Source organism: Scaptodrosophila lebanonensis, unplaced genomic scaffold (genome assembly GCF_003285725.1).
Source record: "Scaptodrosophila lebanonensis strain 11010-0011.00,11010-0021.00 unplaced genomic scaffold, SlebRS2 tig00000043-arrow-pilon, whole genome shotgun sequence".
NCBI lineage: Eukaryota > Metazoa > Arthropoda > Insecta > Diptera > Drosophilidae > Scaptodrosophila > Scaptodrosophila lebanonensis.
The window spans coordinates 4,100,181-4,113,093 of record NW_022060545.1 but is presented as its reverse complement, the minus strand read 5'-3'; the positions used below and the strand labels follow the sequence as shown (position 1 = coordinate 4,113,093).

The window sequence follows — 12,913 nt, the reverse complement described above, 5'->3', positions numbered from 1 at the left end:
TTAGTGTACTTCCTTGATTCGAACTGATCTTTTCATAAATTTTAAGTTGCTCACGAAACTCCTTGAAATTGTTTGCTTGGTATAAGCAGCTCTTGTTTTGCTTGGTATCTTGAATGCCTTCAATAATATATTCAATAATGCTTTCTTCATCTAACTGGGATTGACTTGCCAAAGTACACATACTATAGAAATATTCAATTAAGCTTTCCTTATGACTCTTCTTCCTATTTTCCAATAACTTATGGAGCTGCTTTGCTGTTAACTTTTCACTAAATTCACGTTTTAGTGCTTCCTTCAGAGAATTCCAATCATTAATACCGGATTGACTACTCAAAAATAATTTCGCTGCACCTTTTACTAATGTCCTGCCATAAACAAACTTTTGTAAATCATTCCAATTCACTGTTAAAGCATTAAGTTCAAAATCATGCAACCAATCATCAACTTCCGGAGAGCCATTGCCAGTAAATGCTAAAAGGGAATCTTCGATGTCTCTTAATGTGAACGCCATATTTACCGAACTATCCACTGCTGCTTCGTTTACTGGATTTAAAACTTGAGCGTCTTCTGTCTGTTCGTCCCCAGTTATGTTAATCGTTTCTTCATAAATAGATTCCTCGTTTTCGTCTTGATCGAATCCAAAATAGGACAATAGTCTTTCCTGTAAAACTGCTTTAGCGCCTGAATGCTTCAACTGTAACTCTTTCAATTTTTCCTTCAACTCTGCCACTGTTAAGCTTAAAATTTCGTCGCGTTGCATATTACAATATTAGCTTATTTTAAAGTCTGTGAATTAAATTTACATTAAATAAAGTTTAAGTTGAGTCCGCTTGCTTAATTTGCTACACCATGCATTTCTTCTATATGATCAATACTTGCGTATACAGACATCATATGTGAATACACACAAACAGATGGTGCTTTTTCTTCTTGGTCTTCTTTACGTCGTTCGCAGGGAATACAAGCCGCACGTGGCCGTGCGAATGGCCACTGGTATTGTTCGTCGTCTGTTGCTTTCCTCTATGTTCGCAATGCGGGCGAAAACGAATAATGTCGGTTTTCGCCTTTCTTGGTCTGTAGATCCGTCGTTTTCTCCTTTCCTTAACGTTCGCTATTCTTTCGTTCGCCTTGCACGAAAACGAATAGCGTCGTTTACATCTTCTTTACTCTTTACTTTCGTTGTTTGCTGATTTCCTCTACTTTCGCAATGCGGACGAAAACGAATAATGTCGGTTTTCGCCTTTCTTGGTCTGTAGATCCGTCGTTTTCTCCTTTCCTTAACGTTCGCTATTCTTTCGTTCGCCTTGCACGAAAACGAATAGCGTCGATTAAGTCTTCTTTGCCTTCTATTTTCGTCGTCGTTGTGATTTCTCTCTGCTCTGCTTCTACTGTTTGCTACAGTACCTTCGTCTTTGCGTCGTACTGTAGCCTCGTCGTATTTTAGCTCTTCGTCGTTAGCTACTTCTTCGTTCTACACTTTGGACGAAAACGAATGGCGTCATTTTACGTCCTCTTTACTGCGTTTAGCAATGCTGATTCTCTGCATCTGTTTTCGTCTGATCTTCGTTGCGTCGTTCGTGATAATTTCACAATGTTGCGCAAAACTTAGTGGTTGGCAACTTATACATACACGTACACACACATTAAATGCTTCATTTGTACAATTTCTTAATGTTAATTTATAATTTGCACATTCACTTGTGGTTCTATCCCGGACGAGCCCCCAAAATTGTAGGGATCTTTAGTGAGTTCCCTACGAGTGAGTAAAAATCTGCTCCAGAAACTCCGTCAATAATAAGTACACCACACGTCGTCGTTTTAATCAATTGAGTACAATATTTATTCATGTGCAAATTAAATCAAATTAAATTAAAGTTTATTCATAACTTGTTCACAACGTCTGCTCGCTTCCGAAGTCAAACTCTTACTCCTAAAACGATATACTTTCTTAGACTACCCTGGACTGACCACCCCGATAGTCCGATGATTATCTGCTGGTTCAAGAGCTGCCAACCCTACATATATAATTGGCAGGACTGCCGTAATTTCTATACAGCATCTTTATTCTTACAAAATTTAAGCAATTCATCTTGTTTTTTAGAACAACCATTATTTAATAAATAAGACCGTGCGTTGGAACTAACAGAACACACCCGTTTTGTTTCTAAATATCTCCCCAAACTTTTTCCACAATAATTCTTAGAAATGCAGTAAATAAAGATAGAAATATGTCGAGCTGAGTGACAGTCTTGCAAAAAGTTATTATCACTTCTAGGAAATGTAGAGCATTTTGTGATGCCCTTTTAAAAAAGTGCTTCCCAAAGAATAAAGAATTGATTTGATAAACGTATTAATATACCTAAGTGATTCATTACACTACCAAAATTACAAAAATATACAATCTAATCTGCAAGGCATGACTATTAAAAAGTAACTCTTCTCTTGACTACAACTTATCAGATATCGATCCTTAAATAATAACTGATTTATGTGATAATGCTTATCAAAGTTCTTCCCTTCAATAAGCACTGCCAATTGGGCCTATATAACTGAAAGCGGTTGGAGAAGATACCAGCATACTACCAGTGGCAGAAGTAAAACTAACATCCACCATGAATTCGGCTTTGAAATTGACAGCTTTGGTGCTGGTATTCGTCCAGCTGCTCGGTGCCATACACGGCGGAGTCTACGATAATACCAACTTGTGGGTTGCCTCAGACAAGACTCTGGAGTTGCCCGAAAGTGCAGTGCTGGGCGGATTCGATCCTTACGGCTATTATATTTATGTGGGCCGCGTCGTCTACAGCAGTTCCATCTTGCCGGCCCGCATAGTGCCTGAGACTGGCACTGCCACCTACAACACCGAGTCCCTCAGCAACTCTGCTACTTCCTACCAGGTTCTCGTTGCCAACGAGACAGTCAGCTACCATTGGGTGCGAAGTTTCGACGGCTACAGAGAGAAAAATGCCGTCTCTGTAGGCACATCTGCCACCAACGATCGAGTCTTTGTCTGCCGCGCCAAAACCGATGGGGCCCTACTAGTTGGTACCCTGTACTTGGCCCAACGGGTGTGCATCATTAAGTATCAGGATTTGCCACTCCGCAAGTTCGATAAGTACGAGGTTTTGATCAGGAAGAAGGAACTACTGCAATGGCAGCCATTTGGACCATCTAATTAGATCCATAAAAACCTTCAGCCGGCGTTCATAATGAAATGTTCACTGCCAAAGTATCAATAATAAAAAGTATTGCACATTTTCAACCAATTATTGCCGTTTCTTTATCGGATATAGCTACTTGAGGTAGAACTTTGAAGACCTACTCCATACTATCAAAACTAAATACAAATTTATTAAGAGATCTCTGATTCCTTTGTTATTATTAAAATTGTTGACTAAGTGTGTAACGACCACTAAGTCAACAACTATAGGACATCCTTTTTGAAGTGTATCTTCGAATAAAAGGTATGAAGAAGCAAACTAAAGTTACAAATATAATATTATAAATGATACAAATATGAAATGTATTTAAAATAAGTGTTTAGGACACAAATATTTGCATTTCATATGACTTGCTATTCAAATTATCTTTTTGATAAGTAAGAGAGCAATTATAAGTTAAATGTTTTGTAATTGAATTGGATTTAGTTTGTTTGATATTGTAAGGCGATTAGTTGAATTATCGGTATAATCGAAAACAATACGTTAGACTATAAAAAATGTAGTTAAACTCATCTAATAAATTAATTTGGCGTTTACATTATGCTCTCTCTGTCTTTTAAATGAATGAGGCGCAAATACCCAGAAAACTCAAGGCATATTCTTATATGACTCGCATTTTACTAAGTACAACTTAAACTTAAACTCTGCAAACAAAAGCTTAAAACACGCTAGACACGACATTTTAATAAATTCTGGAAATAAAAAAAAATTGTTTTTTTTCTTTCTTTTACATATTTCCAAGACATTGTCTCGATATCATCTACAAGTACTTATAATTCCCACAAATGACGTATGCAGCTTTTCCAAATTTTGATTAAATAATGCAACAAATTAAGAAGAAATAGTCCGCCCTAATAATGAATGTGTGGTGGATTTCAGATTGTGAAATTTATTTCTGAAGATTTAGAGAGGAAAAGGCGCCCCTGCGGCGTTTAGTAAGAAGTTAAAAGACAAGTCTACAAGATACGTTTGGAGCCTCGAGTTCTTAAAATTACCCTTCCTGTTATTCAATATACTCATATATATATATATATATATATATATATATATATATATATATATATATATCTTAAATCTTTGAATATATGTGCCTTTATACATTGTTCCATTTTTCAGCTTTTTCAATTGAAATTTATTTCATAAAAACGTACCTAGGTACTATCTTTTTTTTAATTCACATTCAATTTCCTTAAAATATAAAATAATTCTGATATTCTACAATCAATCCACATCTCTATAATAAAGAATTCAAGGAATTGCATCTACAAGTACATTGAATTCTCGAAAATAATCAAAACTATTTTTTATAAATATTGCAGTCTTTCAAGGACTATTCCATAGGACTATGCATTGCACAAATGGCTTGCAGAAAAGACTATTCTATAGGACTATGTATTGCATAAATAGTTTGCTGAAATATGTTCTGATTTTTCGATCGATATTTAATTTAAAAAGTGAATATATTATTTATATTAGAATACATTATTTATAACTTAAAGCTTTTCATTTGAAACAAACGGTGTACTTCCAAACTAACGATTGATTGGTGGATAAGTGGTTCCATAGAAATAATAAATATATTAATGAATGTTTATTTATTACATATGGTACTCTACTCGAAATTCTTATCGTTTATTATTAATCTACACCTGGTGGTGATAACGGACAACTACCAGGTAGTCTTCTGCTATAAAAGTGACGAAAAGAAAGCCTACTAATCAAACGTTTGCCGTCAACCGATTCAAGATGACCAAATCAACCTTGTTCTTTGCTCTCTTCGCTATTGCTTGTGGCTTGGCCTCTGCTGGTGTTTACAGTAAGTTGATTGATTTTTTGCGATACTTGTAATATAGTCAGTAAACCAAATTTTCTTCCTTCAGATAATGAGCATACATGGGTGGCTGGCAATCTGACCTTAGCCTTCCCCAAAAATCCTGTGCTTGGCGGTTTCGATCCTTATGGTTACTACACCTATGTGGGTCGGGTAATATATAATAATGCGGTGTTGCCAGCACGTGTTGTTCCCGAACTAGGACTGGCCTACTTTAATACGGATTTAGTGAGCTCGAAGGCCTCCAGCTATCAGATATTGACGCAAAAGGCCAATGTCCTGTATACTTGGGTGCGCAGCTACGATGGTTATCGTGAAGAGGACTCCGTTTCCGTGGGCACTGCAGCCAACGATGAGCGCGTCTATATTTGCCGTTCAAAGTCCGATGGGGGCCTGCTGTTCGGCACCCTCTACCTCTCCCAGAAACTGTGCATTATCAAGAGCGACGATCTGCCATTGCGGAAATTCGACAAATACGAGGTGCTAGTGGCCAAAGCTATTGAGTCGCCAGTGAATAACTCCACGATTACACACTAGTATTTATGTGTTGAGTAAAGTAATAAATATGTTATTTATTTGTCCTTGTGAGCATCTTATCAAGCTTTATTGTTATTTAATTTAGCGATTGATTACGCGATTAATTAAGTGTTCGCCAATAAAACTTAATTTATATTTTAAAAACTATTTATTTGATGGATAGATTCAATTGAATGTTTGAAGACTGTTTTTAATTTATATGATTATTTTTCAATACAGTAAGTATTTTTTTGACTAACTTAACACTTTTAGAAAACTGATATTAATGTGGAACTGATAGAACTAGTGTAATGCCACTTAAAAAAAAAAACAGTTTGATTTCAATTTCATTTAATGGCAAATCTTAATATGGTCGAAAGCAAAAAACTATATCAGATGCAGATCAATTTAATTGCGATTAACCATGGAGATGACTTTTAATCTAATTACTTATTAACTGTGCTAGTGACTCGAAATATCTCTTGATATAGTACATATAGTACTTCTGAACTTCGACAATTCGAGCGTGTAAGTTATTTGCATTTTCGACTAAAATAGTACGTGTCTACACACATTTTTCTCTTTACGAAAATACTTGTGTTAATAATTATGCAATTAAAATATAAAATAAACGTTTATGATATTAAAACAGTTCTGTTATGAGGAAAGCATTAATTTGTCCAAAGAGACATTATGCTAATAAAATTCTTATCGGGCTTGCTTGGGATCTTGAAGTTAAAATAAGTATGCGCTCATACCTTTTTTATGAAATAAAAATCTTCAAAAATATGGGGCTTTTAATTCGGATAGGGTGTTCTATTCTGAGATAGGTACCACGGAGAATTTATGAAAAACAATAAAACTATTTCTTTCCAATTTAAAAAGTAGAAGGCGTCCAACCTGAGGCAGGCTTTGCTTTAAATTAGCACATGAAGCCGAATTTAAAAAATAATCCTTGCGGGTTTTGAAAATAATCTTTACCCACAAATGGTTACTTAACCGGACATAACTGTGAGTTGGGGCATAGCTGGCCGGACTGGCTAAAAACTTTCCCACAACGGAACAGAGATTAAGACAAAATGTTTTATATTTATACAAACTTATATTTATTTATTTAATTTATAGTTGCATTTTTTTTAAGTTTCAAATATATTTTTCTTTCTTTTAATTAAATTTTTTCCCGCTGCTTTCAATATTATTATTTTTCTACCACTATAATTCCTTTTCGCTAAATCTAAAAACGTCTCTGAGTTAAGTAAAATTCCACCGACGAGTCGGATTCATTAGATATTATTGTTATTTGACTTTTTCTTTTTATTAACGTATCTGTTTCTTCATCAACAGCTTTGTTTGTCGCCACTGTTGAATAAATTAATGAATAAATAAAAACACAGCTTAGCTGTATTATCTGTTCACGTGTTGTAAGATATATTTTTGTCATTTTCATTTGGTTAAATAAATAACAATATGTTAGCTGTGATAGGATTCGTATGTACATAATACTTAATATTGTATGGATATTATTAAATCTATTCATATTTTAGGCAAAGAATCGAGATGCTTCTGCTTTCCATTCCACTTTAAGATCAATTGTCGAATCTGTAAGGATCCACGGTTCAATTTTCAATTAGAATATACAGTTCCATTGCAGTTGGTGATTCAAGATTATGGCAATCAATTGAGCCTGGCATTACTATTCCTAGTCCTATTCTTTTGTAATTATAGTAGTTCTCTAACATTTTCACAGCCATAGGCCGGTAAGCGTTGCCAGGAAAATAAACAATATAAACGGCAAATTATTGACGCATAAGCATTTGGAGGCAGTACCTGTGCCAACACCAACATCGCCAGCCTGCTGTTCGTCCTCCCACCATGTCCATTCGTTTTTGTAGTAACGTGGATCGCACTTGGGATCAGCAGGTTTATTGGCGGGCGGATGCGCCTGTTTAGCAAATTGTTCAATGCGATCCCACATGTCCAAAAAGAAGCTGGCATTGCGATGATCTTCATATAAATTATTCAGTTCGCAGGGATCCACATCAATGTCAAAGAGACAGGGCGCCTTCAGAGGTAGACAAGGGGTGCCCGGCAACTCTGAGCAGCCCAGTTGTGCTTGCTGCCGGAGAGCAGTTATGTTGCGCTCCGCCCCTCTATTTACCTCCTGAAGATGCTGCCAGACGCTGGTGTTTCGAATGACCTGCTCATAGCTGGCAGCACGGGGATCTATTTCCGTGGCATGGCGACTACCCAGCCACCCATCGTAGGCACCTTCAACTGTGGTGCCATTCACCACCTTCCACTTGCCCTTGGTGTAGGCAAAGTAGGCGTCTGTCTCGTCGATGTTGTGCAAAATCTCACGTTCCACGGACTCGTAGCCGTACTTGAGAGCTGACCAAAGATTCAGGCCATCCACTTTAAGGGTAGGTGGCAGTGATATGCCCGCCGCCTCGGCTAATGTGGGCAGTAGATCGCCGATATAAAAGGGTTGCCTCCACACGCTGCCCAGCTTTTCGAACTCGGTGCTCCAGATGGCCGCTGAGGAGCGTATTCCCCCTTCCCACGGCGAGTTCTTTTGCTGTTAAAACAGTTTAAACACAATGTGATTATGAAACACTTTCCATTGCAAGGTATTAACAGGTTTGACGAGAAATGGAACTTAGTCTTTTGAATTAATTTGCTACGAAAGTAGTCATAGCAGTAGTCAGATGTGAAAATAATAAAAGTCTTAGCAATCCCGTATTTTTTCGAAGTTCACTATGCGAAATTTCTTTTGAATAATGCTTTCCTAAATAGACGAAGGAGGGAACGTTTCCTGAATAAATAAAAATAATTTCCAAAAAATGATTTCAGGACTTTTTAAATCCCCTCATTGTCAACTGATTCGAAATTTAAATACCAATTTTGACTTATCGACAATCTCGTGCAGCCAATCAAATGATCAATATTTACTTTCGCCACTACATGGTGATCCATTTCAATTTTAAAAGAGATCGAAGAAGTTCTCGACCATCCACTGTCTTTTACAAAAAGATTGTCTGTGATGAGATGCCAATGGATTCAACCATTCTTTTTTTATATTTATATTTTAAAAATTATGTCAACTTACCCCTCGAAGTGGATAGTTGGATGCTTTTGTGGCATGCATACCCTCAGTGGGTCCTCCGTTGTCAGATAAGAAGAGCACAATGCTCTGTTGTAGGAGCTGGCGACGGGCCAGCGCATCAATTACTCGACCCACGCTCTTGTCCAGACGCGAGACCATGGCCGCATAGTATCGTCGGGTCTCATCCTTGATATATGCGAACTGTGCCAATTCTTCCGCAGGTGCCTGCATGGGCTGATCATCATTGGCCGCATGTGGCGCCAAGTGGCTGAGCAGCAGAAAGAGTGGCTTCGCCGTGGCATTGTGCTGATCGATTAGCTGTACAGCAGCCTCGGTGAGCACATCAGTCAAATATTCTCCCACATGTTCATGGGACACTTGCAAGTTGGAGCGAAAATCGTGTCCGCGGGAATAATTTTTGCCCTGTAAGCAATATTATTATTATTTACTACTCGGCAAGACGATAAAAGATCTTAAAGAAGCAGCTTTCTGGCAGTTCTTTCCATAAAACGTTCGTTAAAATCTGAAAAAGTATGCCTGCTTACATTTTGCATAAGGGTCTGATCGTAGTAGTCCACATAGGCACCCAGATACCCAAAGTGGTGATCAAAGCCGCGTTCTGTGGGCGTGAAGTTGCGTCTGGACATGCCCAGATGCCACTTGCCAAGCAAACTCGTGTAATAGCCGTTCTGTTTGAAGATCTGCGCCATGGTTGTCTCATTCAGGGGCAAGCCCCAGGGCTGGTCGTTGACAATTACATAATGCTGCATACCTAGTAGTAGTAAAAAGTAAAATAAAGTATCATCCAAGTTAATGAGAAACTCTCCGACTTACCCGTATTAATGGGATATTTGCCAGTGAGCAGAGCTGCACGACTGGGAGTACACATTGCGGGGGTATAGAGATTGTTCAGTATGACGCCGCTATAGGCCAGTGCATCGATATTGGGCGTGAGAAAATGATTTGAGCCGCGAAAACTCACATCATCGAAGCCCTGCAATAAAGGCGGCATTAATTTCGACAGTCTAATATTCTCATACGATAGAATAACTTACCATATCATCTGCCATAATGATAATAATATGTGGCTTGCCATTTGCCTCTGCTTGCCCATTTGCTACGGCTAATGCGGTAGACAGCAGTAAAATTAGCCATGCCTTTTTGTTGTTAACTCTATTGTTGTTGCTGTTGTTTTTATTGTTGTTAGTCTCCGTTGATAGCCGCTTGTGACAAGACATGACGCTGCATGAGGTCGCTGGGGTAACTAAAAAGAAATTAGTGTCAAAAACGCTTTAGAAAAGGAAATTTGCATAGCGTTTAGTTAAATAGGCCAAATAAAACTTGGTTTGTTTGTATCATTAATACGATAATGTATTCTGAGCAGTTGAAGTACTTATATACTGGCAAATAGGTAAGCAACTGCGAAGAATCGCTGATCAGACATACTATAATAGGTTAATGATATTCCCAGGTATTACCTTTTTTGTTCGGATGTTTTTTTAAATTTGTAAATCTTTGTTTAATGCATTTAAATAAATCTGTATCTTGTTAGCATTTTTATTTGTGTTATTCGAAGTAGGTGTTCTGCATTTCGAAATAAATTTTTATCAGAATTCTGTGGGAAACGAAATCCCGGTCTACAACATTTTTCTTATTATTGTCTTTAATTTAATTGGCTTATGTACATGTTTTAATTCTGTTCTCTTGTCGAATCAGAGAGTCTAGCATTTCCGCCGACGACATTAATCGCTTTCGGAGTTAATTGTAAATAGCAAATTAATGTTTAAAATTGTAGATGAACATTTATTGTAATACCCCTTTAACTACAATTGTTCATATTACATTTTGTTTTTATTATTGAGGCTACATCTTTCAAGTTATCTTTCGTATTAAAACATTGACCATTTATTTAAGGTCATTCAAACCGTGAAAGGCCGTTGCATTGCATTTTCAGTACAACAGTCATATTTCGGCTTAAATGGAATTACGGGTTACGATATTAAAAAGTTAATTAATTCTTAATCCCACACATATATGTACACTAATTATAATAAAAACACATCTGCACCTTTTTTCGTTTGTTGAATCAATATTATCAGGGAATTTGTTTAACAAGCTGTGACGTTATTTATTTTCCAAGTAGTTGAAGCAAAAAGTTGAGAAAATGTTGTTGATATTTAAAATAACTGTTGCTTTGCAGCTGTCGCCGTAATTTTTGCATTCAATTCAATTGCCGTAGATTTGGGTATTTATTTTAATTGTTTTAGCGCTGACCAAAGTTTTTGCAAATTCAATGCGATTGCTAAATCATTCAACCAAGAATGACTATAAATTTTACAGCCGGCGAGTTAAATGAAGTGGCGTATACACACACATATACACACATACACACAAACACACACATCCACAGGCACATAAATAAATCTTTATAGGCAGTGTTGATCACGAACAAATAAAAAAACACAATGGGCTGCTTATCAGAATGACTGATTTGCGCTGAGAGAAGATGCACACAAACATACTTACATACTTGTATATTGGCATGTTTGGCACATTGTTAGGAAAAAATCTACTTACAATTAACTATTGAACAAAAACCTGCACCTCGTCGACGATCCGCCACTGACCTGCTACCGGTTTCGTCGATGCTTGACAAGCAACTGAACCCGCATGCGGGTGTTGTGCCAGAGCAGAGCCCCAGATAGCCGATCGTTATCTTCTTTAATTTACTCTAACGAGCATCACAAAATTATGTGAAGATGTGTGAGAGAGCCGGAGAGCTTAATGGCCAGACAAAATGCTTGCATACTTTCAGGCATCGCATATAAACAGATGTGGTCCACAGGCTGAGAGAAAAAGAGTTGCAAGAAGCACATTCTTCCACATAGTATGAGTCATCAATAATTATGATCACTAAGCAATGCTAGATCTAACATCGTGGTGGCTATTGTGGGTGAGTGCAAAACATCAATTGGGACAATTCATTGATCCATTTACTTAACTATGCAGACCAAACATGGATGTCAAATTGGACAAATTTGTGATTAATTATACCTAATCAAATGCATTTCAGCAGAAACGCTTATCAATTAACATGACCCTAAAATGATGTGGATTAAAATAAATAACTCATGATATGGGGAAAGTCGCACTAATGTGTGCCATTAGCACGTTACAATTGGGCAGTCAAAGTGTTTCTGCACCCTTCTGGATTTATATGTATGTATGTACTTTTCAAAAATGCCGGTATACATATGTACAATGTTTGTTCTCTGTCCAAATGCCGGTACCTACAGAGTAATAGTTTGTTGGAAAGATGTTTGAGTTGCTTTAAAGCTGATGCAATAAACGAAGCAATTGTATAAGAAAACCAATTGTGTGGTGAGAGCATACAACGATGAGAGCGTTTAGAAGAAGCAACACCAGCAAGAGAGAACGCTACAGTCGTGCATGCACGACAATAAAATACCCTGAAATCTTCACAAAAAAGGAAACTAAAAAAAATTATTTAAAAAATTTTAAATAACTAATTCAATTTAATTAAAAACTCAAACTCTTACTTTCTCGGTCTTAGGGGAATCTGGATACCAATTTTGGTTATTCTAGCTCTTCTACTTTCTGACGGACAGACGGGCAGACAGACAGACATGGCTACGCTACAGTCGTGCATGCACGACAATAAAATACCCTGAAATCTTCACAAAAAAGGAAACTAACAAAAATTATTTTAAAAAAATTTAATTAACTAATTCAATTTAATTAAAAAAACTCAAACTCTTACTTTCTCGGTCTTAGGGGAATCTGGATACCAATTTTGGTTATTCTAGCTCTTCTACTTTCTGAGTTTCTTGCGTTCATGCGGACGGACGGACAGACGGACTTGGCTATTTCGACTCGTCTTGTCTTACTGATCAATAATATACATATGTATGTATATACTTTGTGGGGTCTGCCATGCCTTCTTTTGTGCGTTACATACATTCGCACAAAACTAATATACCCTTTTACCCTTTGGGTACAGGGTATAAAAAGACCTCAACATAAAAGGTAATACCCTCTACAGATATACTCAGCGCGCTCAATACGCTCATGCGCTCTGGCAGCAGCTGTCGCATTTATTATGTGCGTGCATCTGTTTGCCAAACGCTATTTCTTGTACATCGTATCCAACAGAACTGAGTTCTGCTCAGTACGCTACGTTCTCTCTGCGCTTTCGCGTCGTTATCCGCTTATTTTATTTGG

The 12,913-nt window shown here is 37.2% G+C and overlaps 3 protein-coding genes across 3 annotated transcripts; 2 read left to right on the top strand and 1 right to left on the bottom strand.

The window, feature by feature from the left end:
- The first annotated feature begins 2,128 nt into the window (after positions 1 to 2,128).
- LOC115622899 lies at positions 2,129 to 3,266 on the top strand. The gene is made up of 2 exons (XM_030517019.1): positions 2,129 to 2,430; positions 2,510 to 3,266. Exon 2 carries the CDS (start codon positions 2,613 to 2,615, stop codon positions 3,177 to 3,179), a length of 567 nt encoding a protein of 188 aa, XP_030372879.1. The 5' UTR covers positions 2,129 to 2,430; positions 2,510 to 2,612; the 3' UTR covers positions 3,180 to 3,266.
- Positions 3,267 to 4,949: 1,683 nt separating this feature from the next.
- On the top strand, positions 4,950 to 5,652 carry LOC115622949. Its single transcript, XM_030517084.1, has 2 exons — positions 4,950 to 5,037; positions 5,102 to 5,652. The coding sequence occupies exons 1-2, from the start codon at positions 4,968 to 4,970 to the stop codon at positions 5,587 to 5,589; spliced, it is 558 nt and encodes a 185-aa protein (XP_030372944.1). The 5' UTR covers positions 4,950 to 4,967; the 3' UTR covers positions 5,590 to 5,652.
- A 1,320-nt stretch (positions 5,653 to 6,972) lies between these two features.
- LOC115622293 (arylsulfatase B) lies at positions 6,973 to 11,318 on the bottom strand. The gene is made up of 6 exons (XM_030516197.1): positions 11,249 to 11,318; positions 9,727 to 9,935; positions 9,506 to 9,665; positions 9,217 to 9,443; positions 8,675 to 9,094; positions 6,973 to 8,143 (listed from the first exon to the last, which is right to left on the bottom strand). Exons 2-6 carry the CDS (start codon positions 9,907 to 9,909, stop codon positions 7,310 to 7,312), a joined length of 1,824 nt encoding a protein of 607 aa, XP_030372057.1. The 5' UTR covers positions 9,910 to 9,935; positions 11,249 to 11,318; the 3' UTR covers positions 6,973 to 7,309.
- Positions 11,319 to 12,913: the final 1,595 nt, after the last annotated feature.